The sequence below is a fragment of the Gobio gobio genome (assembly GCF_949357685.1).
Source record: "Gobio gobio genome assembly, chromosome: 3".
In the NCBI taxonomy this organism is placed as follows: Eukaryota; Metazoa; Chordata; class Actinopteri; order Cypriniformes; family Gobionidae; genus Gobio; species Gobio gobio.
Window position 1 is genome coordinate 3,325,510 of NC_137099.1, and position 20,000 is coordinate 3,345,509.

A 20,000-nucleotide genomic window follows, 5' to 3' on the forward strand; every position below is an offset into this window, starting at 1 on the left:
TATCAAGACCTAATGTCTAAAGTAACGCATCCTCTGTGGTTGCGGAGAAACCATGACACGAAATGGGCTGATGGCTCAATACGGCTGTGTGCATTGTCCTATTTGCCAAGTTCAAGGGTCTATAAAAAAGACTGGTACTGTAAAAAAGTGTTCACAATTTGTCTTTCTTTAGGGTTGTAACTCTAATATCAAGACCTAATGTTCAATTTAACACATCCTCTGAAGTGGCGAAGAAACCATGACACGAAATGGGCTGCTTGCACATTATGACTGTGTGCATTGTCCTATTTGCCAAGTTCAAGGGTCTATAAAAAGACTGGTACTGTAAAAAAGTGTTCAAAATTTGTCTTTGCTCAGTGTTGCAACTCTAATATTAAGACCTAATGTCCATTGTAACACATCCTCTGAAGCGACAGAGAAAACATGACACAAAATGGGCTGATGGCACAATACGGCTGTGTGCATTGTCCTATTTGTGAAGTTCAAGGGTCTATAAAAAAGACTGATATTGTAAAAAAAAGTGTTCAAAATTTGGCTTTCCTTAGGGTAGTAACTCTAATATCAAGACCTAATGTCCAATTTAACGTATCCTCTGTGGTGGCAGAGAAACCATGACATGAAATGGGCTGCTGGCACAATACGGCTGTGTGCATTGTCCTATTTGCCAAGTTCAAGGGTCTATAAAAAAGACTGGTACTGTAAAAAAGTGTTCAAAATTTGTCTTTCCATTTTAACGCATCCTCTGAAGCGGCGGCGAAAACATGACATGAAATGGGCTGATGGCTTAATACGGCTGTGTGCATTGTCCTATTTGCCAAGTACAAGGGTCTATAAAAAAGACTGGTACCATAAAAAAGTGTTCGAAATTTGGCTTTCCTTGGTTTAGTAACTCTAATATCAAGATCTAATGTCCAATTTAATGCATCCTCTGTGGTGGCGGAGAAACCATGACACGAAATGGGCTAATGGCTCAATACGGCTGTGTGCATTGTCCTATTTGCCAAGTTCAAGGGTCTATAAAAAAGACTGGTACTGTAAAAAAAGTGTACAAAATTTGGCTTTCCTTAGGGATGTAACTCTAATATCAAGACTTAATGTCCATTGTAACACATCCTCTGAAGCGACAGAGAAAACATGACACGAAATGGGCTGATGGCAAAATCCGGCTGTTTGCATTGTCTTATTTGCCAAGTTCAAGGGTCTATAGAAAAGACTAGTACTGTAAAAAAGTGTTCACAATTTGTCTTTCTTTAGGGTTGTAACTCTAATATCAAGACCTAATGTTCAATTTAACACATCCTCTGTGGTGGTGGAGAAATCATGACATGAAATGGGCTGCTTGCACATTACGGCTGTGTGCATTGTCCTATTTGACAAGTTCAAGGGTCTATAGAAAAGACTGGTACTGTAAAAAAGTGTTCACAATTTGTCTTTCTTTAGGGTTGTAACTCTAATATCAAGACCTAATGTTCAATTTAACACATCCTCTGTGGTGGTGGAGAAATCATGACATGAAATGAGCTGCTTGCACATTACGGCTGTGTGCATTGTCCTATTTGACAAGTTCAAGGGTCTATAAAAAAGACTGGTACTGTAAAAAAGTGTTCGAAATGTGGCTCTCATTAGGACAGTAAGTCACATTTCAAGGCCTTAGGTCTGCTTTAACGCATCCTCTGTGGTGGGCCAAGAAACCACACCGTAAAATGGACTGATGGCACTATAGGCTGCTCAGTGTATATTGTCCTATATCCTGTTTAATGGCTTCTCGTGCACACACAAAAGTCTGCATATTTTTTATTTTTGCAAAGGTCCTTTTAGAGGCTCTGTAATAAGAATATCATGAGAAGAAACCCAAAACGCTAATCTTTGCATAATGAAAATGCATCACGCGTCGTGTTTGACAATCACTATTATAGAAAACTAAATAGGGGCAATAGTCTGTAAATGCACATGTTTTTCCATTCTCTTCCAGACCTGGAAATGACTCAAATCAAATTCCATACTGCATAGGAGCACACTCAATCCGTTCCATTATGATTTCTGGTCTGGTATATATTCATATGAAAGTGTGAATTTGTATGCACAACAGGAAAGCGTGCATACACTACTATTGTTTGTTTTCCTGATGCTTATAAATCAAATTGATAATGTATCTCCTGTCTGTTCAACTGAACGGCATTTAAAAACCTTGCATAAATATTCATTTAAAGCATCCGAACCCATACGACATGACTCAAACAGAACATCTGCTTTAAGCGACTGTGAATTAAAGAGATCTTGCGGTAAAAATACCTCTGATGCACATTTACAAAACTCCCGTGCCAATCTTTAAATCAGTGAAAACTATAATTGTGCTGCACTTTTTGCTTGTTATAATCAAAACTAAGACGTCTTTAAATCTCCAGAGAGCAGTGAGATTATATCAGGAGCCTGTGGTCCACGCTTCCAGCTCCTCGCATGCATCTCTTTTAGAGTTTCAGAAAGATCTCAACCACGTCTCATGTTTGCAACGCGACCTCCTCTAGTCCACACAGGCCGGTGAGCAAACATTTTCACGGGCACGTTCAGTTTCTCCCTCACACAATAGAAAGATTTGAGAGTTTGAAGGATTCCGTCCCTCACCTCAGTTATCATGGAAGGCTTTGAACAGCTGATCAAAGCACAGATCAGCTCTTCACGACCCGCTGTCATTTGCATACAGATAGAATAGATGAATCGAGGACACTGCGCCCTATATACAAGCAATGATGTCCCGCGCCCTCGATAGTGCACTCACACACACGCCCAACCGCCGGATCTTCAAGGTCTGCCGCTAAGCTTTAGGAATAAAAAAATATGTTCTGTTAAGTTACGGAAATATTATTTATAAATGTCTTATTTTGTTCAAATTATTCACATTTTCAAGCAGTTCACACACTTTTTCTTGCAACTGTATACACACCCCAGTGTGAAAATGTTAGAGAGGGACGATTCGGGAAGAGATCCCATCAAAACGGATGTCATGTGTCACGGATGAGCTCGGTTCTAACGGCGGGAAAACAAGGCTCTGTTGAGCTTCAGAGCGGCTCAATCAATCAATAACACACATTTATGACAGGTCATGTTTATGAACTAATGCTGATGATGTTTACTGTACCATGTTTATATCGTCATATGATTTAGACGGTTGTAACCATACATAATAAAGGCTAGATGTCTTACGGCGGCGTCTCTAACGGTATCACCGGCGGCCATTTTGTCACAGGCCAGCTTTCTGGAGGGCTCCTGATGTAAGGTGAGTGATCTGAACACAAATACTCGTATCGCGCTGAAATCTTGGCGGATTTACCAATGGTTTGGTGTCTTACAAACGTTATTAACGTGGCTATAACTTGAGCAAATTATGAATAATTATTCATAAGTATGCTGTGTCATAACTACATCTCTGACGTTTATAACAAACCAAACAGTTTGAAAATCGGTAGAAAATTGAGCAAGTTATGGTTATTTAAAAAGTACACGTACCATTAAAACACAATGTTATGAGTGAGCGAGCTGACGGTGACAAGATGGCCGCCAGATGCGGACGTCGACCTCCATTGGCCAGCAGCGCGGACGAGACATATAGCCTTTATTATGGATATCTATGGTTGTAAAGATGCATATTTGATCTCCTCATTTGAACTGCAATTGTAAGGCATTTCAAAATAAGAGTCCCTGTGTATTTCCAGCTCGTTTATAATTAAAGTCACGCATTATATACACGTTTGATTACACAATAAACTGTGTTTTATTTAATTCCCGTTTCATTCACAGTCAGGAGGAAAGACTAAGAACAGGATTTGACACATTGTTCAATAAAGTATCAGGGTTATAGTTGTAAAACCATTAAAACATATTCATTACTTGAAATTAAATACATGTAAACTGAATCTGAAGCTTTATCTTAACCTGATATACTCACTAAAACAGAAAAACATTATTAAAACTATTTAGATGTTTTAAAAAAAACTAACATAAAAAGTGAATTGAGCTCTTTTGTGTATTTTTGCGCTTGAATGGTCAAAAACACAATTATGTCCAAATATCAGTGTTGTCATGTATTCAGTCATGTAATGTGACGCTTAAACGCTCAATTAAAGGCACACGCCACTATTTTTGAAAATAGGCTAATTTTCCTTCTCCTCTAGAGTTAAACAATTGAGTTTGACCGTTTTCGAATCCATTCAGCCGATCTCCGGGTTTGGCGGTAGCACTTTTAGCATAGCTTAGCATAGATCATTGAATCTGATTAGACCGTTAGCATCTCGCTCAAAAAATGACCAAAGAGTTTCGATATTTTTCCTGATTAATATTTGACTCTTCTGTAGTTCCATCATGTGCTAAGACCGACGGAAAATGAGAAGTTGTGATTTTCTAGGCTGATATGGCTAGGAACTATTCTCTCATTCCTGCGTAATGATCAAGAGCTGTGAGCCGTCCCATGAGTGCAGCGGCGCAATGATATTACACAGATTATTAACTCATTAGATTTGAGTTGACTAAAACTAGATGACTAAAACATGACTAAAACTCAGAGGTGGACAGTAACTAAGTACATTTACTTGAGTACTGTACTTTACTCAAGTATTATTTTTTCTGGAAACTTATGACTTTAACTTCACTACATTTGAAAGACAAATATCGTACTTTTCACTCCACTACATTTCTATCAAGGTCCTCAAAGTCGAAAGTCGTTTTTGCAGACAGCCTATCAGTAATAACTCTTTCATTTCAATGATTTCCCAGCATTTTTTGAACACTGATCAGCTGATTGCAAATTGGAAGAGTTCCTCGGGACAGTGTGCTCCACTTAGAAAGTTTCAGTTTTCTGAAAAGATTACAAATTTGTTTTGTTTTAAATGTTTGCCTAAAATGAACCATATCACAGCTTTCAAAAACTCGCCGTCCAACCTGTGGAAGAATATTGAGGTGTGATTTCGGGTGAAAGCTTGAAATGGAAATTGTCTGTGATTGTTTTTTTTTTTTTAAGATCTAAAGTTTTAGTATTGCAGGTTGACGAATTAAAAAACAATTCACAGACAAAAACGAGACGACGACTAAATGAACCAGTTTTGAATTACAAAAACTATTCAAATTTCTATTGACATTTTCCTCAACCAATAAAAACGAAACGAAAATGTTAGGGAGGGACAATTTGGGGTAGAGCCCTTCCACCCGGGCCAATTTTCCTGTCAAAGGGCTTCGGGCCCTTTTTAGGCTTCTCCTTCATTTTATATTTTAGACATTCAATGATTAAAAGCGCTGGTGGAAATAACACGAGACCATGATATCGCGAGTCCGCAACTGTCAAGACCGGCTCGCACAGTGTTTAGAGGACGGCATATGCAACACGCATCCCCGCAAATGAGCAAAGCAAGCCAACACGCAAACTGCCAAAAGTGAAACTGAAAATAAGCTAAGTCTTAGATGCTCAAAAACACAAGCATCTTCATTAAAACTAATGAGACTAAAGGCTCTTACCAGTGTTTAGGTCGCTCGTTCTCATAATGTGGTCTTTGATGTTGAAATGAGCTGATGAATAAAATGCTCATATCGGTTGCTTTCGTTGACATGAACTCCGTTAAATGTGCATATAGCACGGGAATTGAAGATCGGATTTATATTCATTTCGCGGAGAGGTGTAAGGCAAGACAACCTGCATGTTTTTTTTTTTTTTTTGGCTATTTGTTTAGATTGTGTAGCCCGTTTCCTTTGCGCGCGCTGTTGCGATCTGCCTGCCTCATCTTGTCAAAAATGCCTTTTTACTGTGATGGTGATAGTAGGCTAAACGTTTAAATTACGCTTTAAGTGTTTTTATGGATTTTATAAGCAAGACAAGTCAAGTGTTGATTTGAGAGGCTAAAGCGTTGGGTTAACTCACTGTCAGCCGCTGGCCACTTGTTCGTCACTTTAAAAAGCAAAAACTTTAATTTAACAAACAAAAAATGCTTCAAACATTTTTCTAAATTAACTTAATAAAGAAACGAAACAAAATATAGCCTAACTACTTTGACAAGTGTTGATTTGAGAGGCTAAAGCGTTGGGTTAACTCACTGTCGGCCGCTGGCCGCTTGGTCGTCACTTTAAAAAGCAAAAACTTTAATTTAACAGACAAAAAAGTGCTTTAAACATTTTTCTAAATTAACTAAATTGCAGGGCTCTAATTTGGGGTGAGATCCAGTCAGAACTGATGTGACCAATACACACAAAATAATGTCAAAATGTCAGTTTTTGCGAGTATTAAGAATATTTACACAGTTGATTTGGGAGAATATCGGATGTGTGTCAGTGTACTGGATCCGTGCATTCGGCCTTAAAGTGACAGCAGCTTTGTAACTTTTAAACAAGTATTGAAATGAGTTCAAGATAGTCGTATGCTAGCATGTTGGATGGAGCATCACTGACTGGCTTAAACCAAAAATCAGTTTTTAAGACTTTAAATGTAGGGTAGGTAAGATTTGGTTAAAAAACTTTTTTCCAAATTTGTTTAAACTTTCTTTATATATCAATACATAATTAAAATGTAAGTACTCTGAAAAAGAAAGTATAAAAATTGAGTGTCTGTAGACCTCTCACGACTGTTTTAAAGACAGCTCATTATTTCCATTCACTCCACCTTCTCCCTTCTGGGCTCTTTCCAAAGCCACGCCCCCAAAACACATGAACGCGCTACGCCGACCGTGATCAGCTCAGCTGAAAGACGCATTATTAACCTGAGGCGAGCGGAGAAGAAGTGCATGTAGTGACATCATGTCAGAATCACATGTAATAAAAAATCTAACTTTATCATTATGAAGATAAACAAATAAGATGTCTTTTAGAACTCACTATCAAGCTAGAATAACAATACTGGTAAAGTTTAAAATACACACACAACACAGTGTCTACGACACACACAGATACAAGATAAAAACATCAGTAAACATAGGTAGAGTATATAAAAACAAACCAAGGGCCGAAATAAACGTGCAGGTAAAGTTCCCGGTGAACATGGTAGAAGAGTTTAGACAGAGGGTAGTAGCTAAAGCTAACTTAGCTCTAAAAAAAGTTCCTGGATGCGGTGAACTAGCTTTTACACGTGCATTTTGTTATCTAAAGTTACATTTTGCGAAATTCAACACGACAGCGATCAACTTGAGCTAAGCATATTGAGTATTTATCATCTCTACTAATGGCTCGCTAAGTGTATAACATTGTAACTTTATGCTAAGTAATGTTATGTTAGCTATATTAGGCAGCTACGTGTGCTAGTGAGACATGCTTCATGGAAACATAAACCAAAACAATTTATAATCAAAATGAAAGATTACCTGTCCAGCAGAAATACAGCCTCTTGAACTCCTAAAATCAAACGGGTGCGCCAGGGTTGCCAGGTTTTCACAACAAAATCCGCCCAATTGCTACTCAAAACTAGCCCAAAACAAGCCCAATCGTGTTTCTCCGGTAAAAATCGTGTTTGGGGGGTAAAATAAGTGTCTTTTTGGTAGGGCTGCCTGCTAAAATTCGCAAATCCCGGGGCAAAATATCACATAATTGGGGTCGCTTCAACCCGCGGACATGAAAAACAGCCGCGGCAACAGTGTTTGAAGTAGCCCGCGGCAACAGTGTTTGAAGTAGCCCGCGGCAACAGTGGGCGCATGTGGGCAGATCCTGGAGCAAAAGCAGTGGTAGCCATGGTAACGAGAGAGAGTGACAGGCGCCCAAGCCAATCACTTGTTTCGTCCCGGACGAAAATAATGAGCGGTGTTTATTGCAGATTAAAAAGTCTAGAGTCACTCGATTTTTATACTCTCTTTTTCAGAGTACTTAAATTTTAATTATGTATTGACATATAACGAAAGTTTAAACAAATTTGGACAAAAGTGTTTTAGATCATTCTTACCTACCCTACCTTTAACTTGTAACAGAGTAATATTTGACCAGTGGTACTTTTACTTTCACTCAAGTAAATGGAGTTGCGTACTTTGTCCACCTCTGCTGAAACTAAACCAGAATGAAGACTGTCTGAACACTGAGAGTTTCTCTTGGTTACCCACCAGTACCAGGTCACCTGAGGGTCGGGGGAGCCCGAGCTGATGCAGGTGAAGGTCACGGACTCCTGATAGTCGGCGGTGGCGTTGAAGGATTGCTGCGGCACGGACAGAACCGGAGGAACTGGAACGACACCACACACACCGTTAGTCATGCATGTTTCACACATGTTCACATGTTTGCATTGGTCATGTTCGGATTAGACTCACAATTACCCAACATGTGTATATACAGAACCATTCAAAAGTTTGGAAACATTACCATTTTTTAATGTAGTCTCTTAAAATGCTGCATTTATCTGATCATAAATACAGTAAAAATAAGAAATATTTAAATCAGCTGTTCTCTATGTGAATATACAGTAAAGTGTGATTTCTATCCTGTGATCAAAGCTGAATTTATCATCATTACTCCAGTCTTCAGTGTCACATGATCCATCACTAATCATTCTTATATGAGGATTTGATGATCAAGAAATAGTTATGATTGTTATCAGTGTTGAACACATTTGTGCTGATTCGCATTTTTGTGGAAAGTGATTTTTTTCAGGATTCTTTGATGAATAGAAAGCTCTAAAGAACTAAAGAATTGATTTGAAATATAACGTTTTTGTCATATTTATTCATTTTATAAATGTCTTTTTTTGATCAATTTAATGTGCCCTTGCTAAATAAAAGTATTTTTCTTTTTTTTTATCTTAACCCAAAACTTTTGAATGGCAGTGTATCAAGATTTAAAGAAAAAAAAAGTTTTAAACTTTTTTTTATAATTTTTTATTCTTCGAAAAAAAAAAAAAAAAAAAAAAAAAGAATATGTAAAATTAAATAAAATAAGTGTGTTGCAACCTACCGAAGGAAAAACAATATCTATAAAGTGTTATAAACAAAAATTACAATATGTCCGAAAAAGAGCAGGATGAAGAATAAAAAAATAAAAAAATAAAAAAATAATAATAAAAAATAAAAAAATAAATAAAATAAAATAAAATAAAATAAAACAAAATAACTAAAATAAAATAAAATAAAATAAAAAGTGTGTTGCAACATACCGAAGGAAAAACTAAATCTATAAAGTGTTATAAACAATAATTACAATATGTCCGAAAAAAAGCGGGATGAAGAATAAATAAAAAAATAATAAATGATAAAATAAATAAATAAAATAAAATAAAATAAAATAAAATAAAATAAAATAAAATAAAATAAAATAAAATAAAATAAATAAAATAAAATAAAATAAAATAAAATAAAATAAAATAAAATAAAATAAAATAAAATAAAATAAATAAAATAAAATAAAATAAAATAAAATAAAATAAAATAAAATAAAATAAAATAAAATAAAATAAATAAAATAAAATAAAATAAAATAAAATAAAATAAAATAAAATAAAATAAAATAAAATAAAATAAAATGTGTTGCAACATACCGAAGGAAAAACTAAATCTATAGTGTTATAAACAATAATTATAATATGTCCGAAAAAAAGCGGGATGAAGAATAAATAAAAAAATAAAAAAATAATAAATGATAAAATAAATAAATAAATAAAATAAATAAAATAAAACAAAACAAAACAAAACAAAATAAAATAAAATAAAATGTGTTGCAACATACAGAAGGAAAAACTAAATCTATAGTGTTATAAACAATAATTACAATATGTCAGAAAAAGAGCGGGATGAAGAATAAATAAAAAATAATAATAAATAAATAAATGATAAAATAAATGATAAAATAAATAAATAAAATAAACAAATAAAAATAAAATGAAATAAAAATAAGTGTGTTGCAACATACCGAACACACAGAGAAAAAGGGTCAAAATTGTACCTTTGGGGTACAACAGCTTGTCGCTGGGGCAGTTCCCTTAAAAGGACACATTTGTACCTGTTTTACTCCTAAAAGGTGCATATTAGTACCTTAGAGTACAAATACGTACCTTACGGTCCTACTATGAACCTTTTAGGAGTAAAACAGGTACAAATGTGTCCTTTTAAGGGAACTGCCCCAGCCCTAAAGGTACAATTTTGACCCTTTTTCTCTGTGTGAAGGAAAAACTAAATCTATAAAGTGTTATAAACAATAATTACAATATGTCAGAAAAAGAGCGGGATGAAGCAGAGGCCTGTTATTTTTCCCATCCCGTTATACAAAACTATTATTTACATTGATAATAATAATAAATTATTTTAGAATGATTTGGTGAAGGATCATGTGACACTGAAGACTGGAGTAATGATGATAAATTCAGCTTTGATGAGATTAAGTCTCAATATTTACCCGGTACTGTATCCCAAATGAAACGTCTTTGTCTCCGGTCTGTGATTAAACTGATTTAGCTGTCAAACATCAGCGTTTGTTTCAGTCTGACTCCTCTTATATTTCCTTATTTCAAAACAGCCGTTTGATGTCAGTCTGACGGGCCGAGTCCATCTGATACGAAACACGTTTCTCGCCGCAGAATCATTCAATCGCAGCTCTCTGATTTGCTCCCGAGTTCAAAGAGGTTGAAATGACTGGTTTTTTTGGGACGTGTATCAGTGAAGGACATCTCGGTGACATTTCCGTTTAAAGGATCAAGCAGACGCGGAGAGAAGTTGCTGATTCGACCCCTGTGTGCGCTCACACCGCTCCTCTGATGATTAAAGTCAGGGTTAAGGGCGCGGAAAGAGCACGCCACAGCATGTCTGCATGCTAATCACCACCGTAAACGCATCACACACACACACACACACACACACATGTACACGATAGTTAGGAGCAGCTGAGATGCAACAATCAATCTCAAGTGTGTGAGGAATCCCTGTTGAAAACACAACATCACAAACGCTGGTCAACATCAAACACACAACATCATCAAACACACAAACACACAACATCATCAAACACACAACATACGACAGCCGGGACGAGGTGGTGCTCCACAACAGACTTAAGGATCATTACGTAATACTTACATAACCCTGACTTAATATGAGTTATTAAAGTGATGCTGTACGTGGATTTAGAGAAGTAACTTCACTTCTGTTATATTGTTTGTGCACTAAAAATTATGTTGCATCTGTGAATTCTTACTATAAAAATGATGTGTGTATATATATACAGTATTAGTGCTGAATCATTGCTTCACCCGATTCGTTCAAACATCTGAGTCATTCAGGAGTGAAGTAAATGACTCTCGTTATGAATGAGTCATTGAATCATTGCTTCACCCGATTCGTTCAAACAGCCATTCTGGAGTGAAGTAAATGACTCGCTTTATGAATGAGTCATTGAATAATTGCTCACCCGATTCGTTCAAACAGCCATTCTGGAGTGAAGTAAATGACTCGCTTTATGAATGAGTCATTGAATAATTGCTCACCCGATTCGTTCAAACAGCCATTCTGGAGTGAAGTAAATGACTCGCTTTATGAATGAGTCATTGAATAATTGCTCACCCGATTCGTTCAAACAGCCATTCTGGAGTGAAGTAAATGACTCGCTTTATGAATGAGTCATTGAATAATTGCTCACCCGATTCGTTCAAACAGCTGAGTCATTCATGAGTGAAGTAAATGACTCTCTTTATGAATGAGTCATTGAATCATAGGTTACCCGATTTGTTCAAACAGCTGAATCATTCAGGAGTGAAGTAATTGGCTCTATTTATGAATGAGTCATTGAATCATAGGTTCACCCGATTTGTACAAACAGCTGAGTCATTCAGGAGTGAAGTAAATGACTCTCGTTATGAATGAGTAATTGAATAATTGCTCACCCGATTCGTTCAAACAGCTGAGTCATTCATGAGTGAAGTAAATGACTCTCTTTATGAATGAGTCATTGAATCATAGGTTCACCTGATTTGTTCAAACAGATGAATCATTCATGAGTGAAGTAAATTACTCTCGTTATGACTGACTTCACCCGATTCGTTCAAACAGCTGAGTCATTCATGAGTGAAGTAAATGACTCTCTTTATGAATGAGTCATTGAATCATAGGTTCACCCGATTTGTTCAAACAGCTGAATCATTCAGGAGTGAAGTATAAATGACTCTCTTTATGAATGAGTGAGTCATTGAGTCATTCATTCATCCGATTCGTTCAAACAGATGAGTCATTCATGAGTGAAGTAAATGACTCTCGTTAGGAATGAGTCATTGAATAATAGATTCACCTGATTCATTCAAACAGCTGAGTCATTCAGAAGTGAAGTAAATGACTCTCTTTATGAATGAGTCATTGAGTCATTCATTCATTAGATTCGTTCAAACAGCTGAGTTATTCAGGAGTGAAGTAATTGGCTCTCTTTATGAATGAGTCATTGAATCATTGTTACACCCGATTCGTTCAAACAGCTGAGTCATTCAGGAGTAAAGTAAATTACTCTCTTTATGAATGAGTCATTGAATCATTGCTCACCCGGTTCGTTCAAACAGCTGAGCCATTCATGAGTGAAGTAATTGACTCTCTTTATGAATGAGTCATTGAATCATTGTTTCACCCAATTTGTTCAAACAGCTGAGTCATTCAGGAGTGAAGTAAATGACTCTCGTTATGAATGAGTCATTGAATTATTGCTCACCCGATTCGTTCAAACAGCTGAGTCATTCAGGAGTGAAGTAAATGACTCTCGTTATGAATGAGTAATTGAATAATTGCTCACCCGATTCGTTCAAACAGCTGAGTCATTCATGAGTGAAGTAAATGACTCTCTTTATGAATGAGTCATTGAATCATATGTTCAACTGATTTGTTCAAACAGATGAATCATTCAGGAGTAAAGTTTAAATTACTCTCTTTATGAATGAGTGAGTCCTTGAGTCATTCATTCATCCAATTCGTTCAAACAGATGAGTCATTCATGAGTGAAGTAAATTACTCTCGTTATGACTGACTTCACCCGATTCGTTCAAACAGCTGAGTCATTCATGAGTGAAGTAAATGACTCTCTTTATGAATGAGTCATTGAATCATAGGTTCACCCGATTTGTTCAAACAGCTGAATCATTCAGGAGTGAAGTAAATGACTCTCGTTATGAATGAGTCATTGAATTATTGCTCACCCGGTTCGTTCAAACAGCTGAGTCATTCAGGAGTGAAGTAAATGACTCTCGTTATGAATGAGTCATTGAATAATTGCTCACCCGATTCGTTCAAACAGCTGAGTCATTCAGGAGTGAAGTAAATGACTCTCGTTATGAATGAGTCATTGAATAATTGCTCACCCGATTCGTTCAAACAGCTGAGTCATTCAGGAGTGAAGTAATTTGCTCTCTTTATGAATGAGTCATTGAATCATTGGTTCACCCAATTCGTTCAAACAGCTGAGTCATTCATGAGTGAAGTTTAAATTACTCTCTTTATGAATGAGTGAATCATTGAGTCATTCATTCATCCAATTCGTTCAAACAGATGAGTCATTCATGAGTGAAGTAAATGACTCTCGTTATGACTGAGTCATTGAATAATTGCTCACCCAATTCGTTCAAACAGCTGAGTCATTCATGAGTGAAGTAAATTACTCTCTTTATGAATGAGTCATTGAATCATAGGTTCACCCGATTTGTTCAAACAGCTGAATCATTCAGGAGTGAAGTATAAATGACTCTCTTTATGAATGAGTGAGTCATTGAGTCATTCATTCATCCGATTCGTTCAAACAGATGAGTCATTCATGAGTGAAGTAAATGACTCTCGTTAGGAATGAGTCATTGAATAATAGATTCACCTGATTCATTCAAACAGCTGAGTCATTCAGGAGTGAAGTAAATGACTCTCGTTATGAATGAGTCATTGAGTTATTCATTCATTCGATTAGTTCAAACAGCTGAGTCATTCAGGAGTGAAGTAATTGGCTCTCTTTATGAATGAGTCATTGAATCATTGGTTCACCCGATTCGTTCAAATAGCTGAGTCATTCAAGAGTGAAATAATTGGCTCTCTTTTTAAAAGAGTCATTGAATCATTGGTTCACTTGATTAGTTCAAACAGCTGAGTCATTCAAGAGTGAAGAAAATTACTCTCGTTATGAATGAGTCATTGAATCATTGATTCACCCGATTCGTTCAAACGATTGATTATATTAATATGACCTTCGTATTTAATGAAGTGTTGTATAAAATCACATTTGCACACGTGTTATTCTGGACAAAAAAAACTTTGCGATATTGCGCTCGTTACTCGTGTGATGTAGCTATAACTATATCATGTTAAAGGGGCTATATGCAACTTTTTCCCCAAAATAAACGTAACAATAGCCTTTTTATTTGACCATTTATGACTCAAACATCTCCTGATGAGCATACTGACACCTTGTCCGCTCACAGTGGGTGCACCTATAAGTCTGTATCCTATTTTTCCTATTTTCTGTCGGGTCGTTTTTTTCCCTGTGCTGTCTGCGGATGTGACGTCACCACCGCTGCGAGAGCGAGCAGAAAATAAGAGCAGTTCTGTTTTTTGGCCACAGGTGTCAGTCGCGAGTTTAAATTTCAGAAAAACGCATATAGCCCCTTTAAATATGAGACAAATTTAAACGGGCCTTTTTGCGCCATATATCTTGAATTTTAGGGTCATTCTAACTCCTGCGTCATATTCATCATCGACTGCTATAAATACATTTTGAGACATAACTTCTATTCTGTGATACCGTATGCATGCTAAAGCATTTGGTTAACTAACACAATCACAATCATATTTCCCTCAAAGAGCCTCTATAATCTTCCAGGCTAGCCTCAGACAGATGGCGTGCATATGCAGAATGACCACACTAATTCAATAAGGAAGGTCAAAGCAGAAAGGGGCATTTCATTATAACGGCGGACGGATGGCGCTCCAACACGCCGGGGCGATCCACTGACGCTCAGCCAAGGCTGGGAATAAATCTAGGGGAAAATTCTGGATGCAATCTCTGGTCTTGGATGCGGGACTCAGGCGTTGTCGCTTCCTAGTCAGCGCTTGCTAAGTGATTTAAGCAGCAGGTTGTTCTGTTTCCGTGGCAGACGGCGCTTGCCATGTCTCCGGGATAATAGGATGCGCCTCATTGAGCGAGCTTATTGGATCTTCCTGAGAGCTATAAGTGGTGATGCTAAATTGAACACAATATGCTTTTTTTTCTTCTTTGCATGCTATTACATCAGTTTAAAGAAGTATGAGTTGAGCAAATACTATTGTGTCCGTTCAGGCAGAGCTCTGCGCTATCACATCCTGACGACGGCTCATTTCGCGGAACAAGGTAAACGAATGAGTTCAAAAGACAGGCGGTGTTTCGTGAAGCGCTCGCCAAGATAAGGTCGCCGTTCGCTTGTGACTCACAGAAGCTTGAAGAGTGTGTTAATTGAAACATTTAGTCACAACTCTAGTCAGCAGAAAATTGAGTGTAAAGATGCTGAGATGATAAACTATGTGTGGATTGGTAATGTGAAACGCCTGCTTTACTGGTCTCTTCAGGCTGGTTTATGTTGGTTTACAGACGTATCGGAACCAGCAAAGCCACTGGAAAATCCAACAGTTCTTAACTTTTTAGTTAACTTTACTTAATGTCCAATAATTTGTTGAACTTAAATCAATTTAGTGATCTGTACTGCTTGCATGCTATGCCTTCGTTACTCAGAAAACCCGAGTTAACATTACTTGACTGGTTTGAGTACCATTTTGCAAAGCAAGACATGGCGGGGCCAAAAGGCCGTTTTTTTGAGGCGGAGCAATTCTTTTCACTCATTTCCTCCACTTCTGCAGTTATCGTTCTCCTTTTTGCATCCACTTATAAGACATCTTGAATGTTATCGTTAATCCAAACAAACATTTAGTAAATTACTCATTCATTCGATTTGTTCAAACAGCAGTCATTCATGAGTGAAGTAAATGACTCTCTTTATGAATGAGTCATTCATTCATTCAATTCGTTCAAACACCAGAGTCATTCATGAGTGAAGTAAATGACTCTCTTTATGAATGAGTCATTGAATCATTGGTTCACCCGATTAGTTCAAACAGCTGAGTCATTCAGGAGTGAAGTAAATGACTCTCTTTATGAATGAGTCATTGAATCATTGGTTCACCCGATTAGTTCAAACAGCTGAGTCATTCAGGAGTGAAGTAAATGACTCTCGTTATGAATGAGTCATTGAATAATTGTTTCACCCGGTTCGTTCAAACAGCTGAGTCATTCATGAGTGAAGTAAATGACTCTCTTTATGAATGAGTCATTGAATCATTGGTTCACCAGATTCGTTCAAACAGCTGAGTCATTCAGGAGTGAAGTAAATTAATCTATTTATGAATGAGTCATTGAGTCATTCATTCGATTCGTTCAAACAGATGAGTCATTCAGGAGTGAAGTAAATGACTCTCTTTATGAATAAGTCATTGAATCATTGGTTCACCAGAATCGTTCAAACAGCTGAGTCATTCAGGAGGGAAGTAAATGACTCTCTTGATGAATGAGTCATTGAATCATTGGTTCACCCGATTCGTTCAAACAGCTGAATGATGAGTGAAGTAAATTATTCTCTTTCGTTAGAGTCGTTAGAACGTCACATAAGTTGACTTCATAAATTCATGCTGATTATTGTGATCAGTGTAATAAACAATTAAAATGTCTCATTGCTATTTTTTCCCGACACATTCATAATCATTACTTTTGCAAGTGATTGGCGGCTAGCTTTATGCGTGCGCTTGGGTGTAGACATTATAAAAGCATTTTTTTGGTAAAGTTTCGTTTTAATTTTAGCAGTTTGTGTACTGAAGAATTCCTCGCATTCTGTTAATTCCGAAGGGGTTCAAATTGACCCGCGAGGGAAGGATTTGTTACTTTTTAAAATTTCAAACACATAAATCGAATCCAGTCAATGTGGTTTTTTTTGTGTATTTGTGTTTCAAGTGCGACAAAAGTCCTAAGGTCTTGGACCACTCCGATGAACACTTTTATTTCGATTAATACGAAAACACGAGTAACACGATACATTTTTAAAAATAAAAATAATAATAATTTCGGGTCAAAATGACTCGAGTGACGGATGAGAGTAACATGAGAACTTAGTAGCGCACGCCGCTTCGGATTTAAGCGGTTAAGGTTAACGATTAATCAATTAAATGATCGTTAATTTAAACAATGTTTGTTTATGGCAAATTGTGTAAACTGACATCCCTGCTGTCAATACAGCTTCACCTGTTCTGATGGTCTTTAAAAGATTTCCTTCTATCAGTTTATCAGCGTCTCATTGTTTCTTCAACTTCACAAAGTGCAGAATCTTCTCCACTGACAGGCTTTATTAAAGGAGACGTAAAGGGTTCTTCAGCTCTGATTGAATCGATGAGCTCCAGCGTGACTCTGAAACTCTTGTATAGTCGAGTGCTGTACGGTTATTGAGCTGTTCAGAGCTCGGTGAGGAAGTGGAACCACAGCTCTTACCGTTCACCAGCACCACAATGTCCCTGAAATCGATCTCTCCGCGCGCCTCCACGCGCGCCTCGCAGCGATACACACCCTCGTCAGCTTTGCTCACTCGCAGGATCTGCAGGTTGTTGGTGGGAAGGACTTGAAATCTGCCTTCAGGAAGAGAGGGAAACACAGACATCAGAAACTCATCACTGCTGTTTATGGCTATATGTGAGTGTGTGAGACAGGTAGACCTATACGGCACAAATTGCATGGGTTTAATCAGGGCTGTACAGTGACAAACAAAATGGATTCCCACCGTTACTGAGCAACAGCGTTTTAGAGGTGTTTTTTTGTTTGCCCAAAACTAACTGGAGACGCCGTCCGTAATTGCGTATTACACGAAGTCGCGAACGTGCATCACAGAGCAGAACATTTATGCTTTTTTTTTTTTTTTTAATGGCCAATCGTTTGGCTAGATAAGACCCTTATTCATCGTCTGGTGTTGTTTAAAGCCCTTTGAAGCTGTACTAAAACTGTCATTTGGACCTTGAACCGTTTGGAGCCCATTGAAGTCCATTATATGGAGAAAAATCCTGGAATGTTTTCATCAAAAAACTCATATCTGAGCTCCGCCATAACTTCCGCTAAGTGAGGTCAAAATACGACCATGATCATAGAAGTATATGTAGATACCTCATTGGCGCTTGTACGGATCAATAGAATGAGGCATCTACGATCGATATATCTATGACCATGCTCGTATTTTGACCTCACTTAGCGAAAGTTATGGCGGAGCTCAGAGATGATCACGTTCGTCTGATAAGAGGTAAAATAATAGCATAAATACTGCTCGGTTTCTCACAGAAGCTGATGGTTTGGCTAGATAAGACCCTTATTCATCATCTGGTGTCGTTTAAAGCCCTTTGAAGCTGCACTGAAACTGTCACTTGGACCTTGAACCGTTTGGAGCCCATTGAAGTCCATTATATGGAGAAAAATCCTGGAATGTTTTCATCAAAAAACTAATCTCTGAGCTCCGCCATAACTTCCGCTAAGTGAGGTCAAAATACAAGCATGATCATAGATGTATATGTAGATGCCTCATTAGCACTTGTACGGATCAATAGAATGAGGCATCTACGATTGATATATCTATGATCACGCTCGTATTTTGACCTCACTTAGCGGAAGTTATGGCGGAGCTCAGAGATGATCACGTTCATCTGTTAAGAGGTAAAATAATAGCATAAATACTGCTGGGTTTCTCACAGAAACTGATGGTTTGTCTAGATAAGACCCTTATTCATCATCTGGTGTCGTTTAAAGCCCTTTGAAGCTGCACTGAAACTGTCACTTGGACCTTGAACCGTTTGGAGCCCATTGAAGTCCATTATTTGGAGAAAAACCCTGGAATGTTTTCATCAAAAACCTTAATTTCTTTTCGACTGCAGAAAGAAAGACATGGACATCTTGGATGACATGGGGGTGAGTAAATTATCAGCAAAAGTTTATTTAAAAGTGAACTAATCCTTTAAGTTCAATGGTGTTGTGAGGTTGAATTGTAACTGGATGTTGTTTGGATTGTAGTCAGAGATATTGGGCTATATAAACAAAATTGACAATATTAAGCAAGACAGAAAATGTCTAAAAATGTTTCTTGTTCTTGGACATTATCAGTCCTTTTGTCTGTTTAAGTGTTTTTGTGCTACAAAACGTTCAACCATAAAAAGTTAACGTACAGCCCTGGTTTAATCGTACAGGTTACATGCTGAAACTAATACTCACATATGGCACACAGATATATAAATGGTGTCTGTGCCAAAGAACCCTTCAGTCTGGGATTCTTCGGATTGATCACTAAACTAAGGTTTGTAAGAGAAGTTAAAGTCATTCTGTTATGATTAAAGTCTTTGACAGAAATATAGTCCTCTCTGTGCGGTGAAATGAAAAAAGCAGAGGATTTAATCAACAGACTCTTTCTTCATCCGAGCACAATAATAGGAAAATATTATCATCAATCCTCAAAACTACTTCTGTTCCCGATTCAAGGACATTTGCTAAATGAAACACCTTCAGGATTACAGCCTTTCTTCTGCTTTAGTCTCTGATAAACACACACCTTTTCTCTTCTCATCCCGGAGAGACATTTATAACCGGCGCTCTAACTAGATTAAAAATAATCAAATCTCCATCTTTTAATCTTGCCGATAGCTTGTCAAAGTTCTGCCTTTGAATTACAATTAAGGGTTTGGCACCTGAAGTGTAGACAGACGTTTTAATTCCCTGAATGTGATTTACTGTTTTAGCATTTCAAACCCAACAAACACCTTTTCCTAAAATGTTTAGATAGCAAAGTGTGTTTGTGCATCATTTTGTACAATAAATGACTGTTCTCCGTATTCAGAAGTCAAATAAAAGCGTCTGATGAATGATTAAATGTAAATGACTCTTGTGATATATTAGTGCTGTCAAATCGATTAATCGCATCTAACATACAAGTTGTGTGTGTGTATATATATTTGTATATACTGCACATAAATAAACACACACACACACACACACACACACACACACACACA

The 20,000-nt window shown here is 37.1% G+C and overlaps 1 protein-coding gene across 1 annotated transcript in view; it reads right to left on the reverse strand.

Moving 5' to 3' along the window:
* Positions 1–20,000, reverse strand: part of LOC307123698 (neural cell adhesion molecule 2) — a 435,059-nt gene that overhangs the window by 67,245 nt on the left and 347,814 nt on the right. The window contains exons 5-6 of the mRNA XM_079812344.1: positions 17,452–17,589; positions 8,058–8,175 (exon numbers count right to left, since the gene is read on the reverse strand). Coding sequence (XP_079668470.1) covers positions 8,058–8,175; positions 17,452–17,589 — 256 coding nt within the window. The remainder of the gene's footprint in view (positions 1–8,057; positions 8,176–17,451; positions 17,590–20,000) is intronic.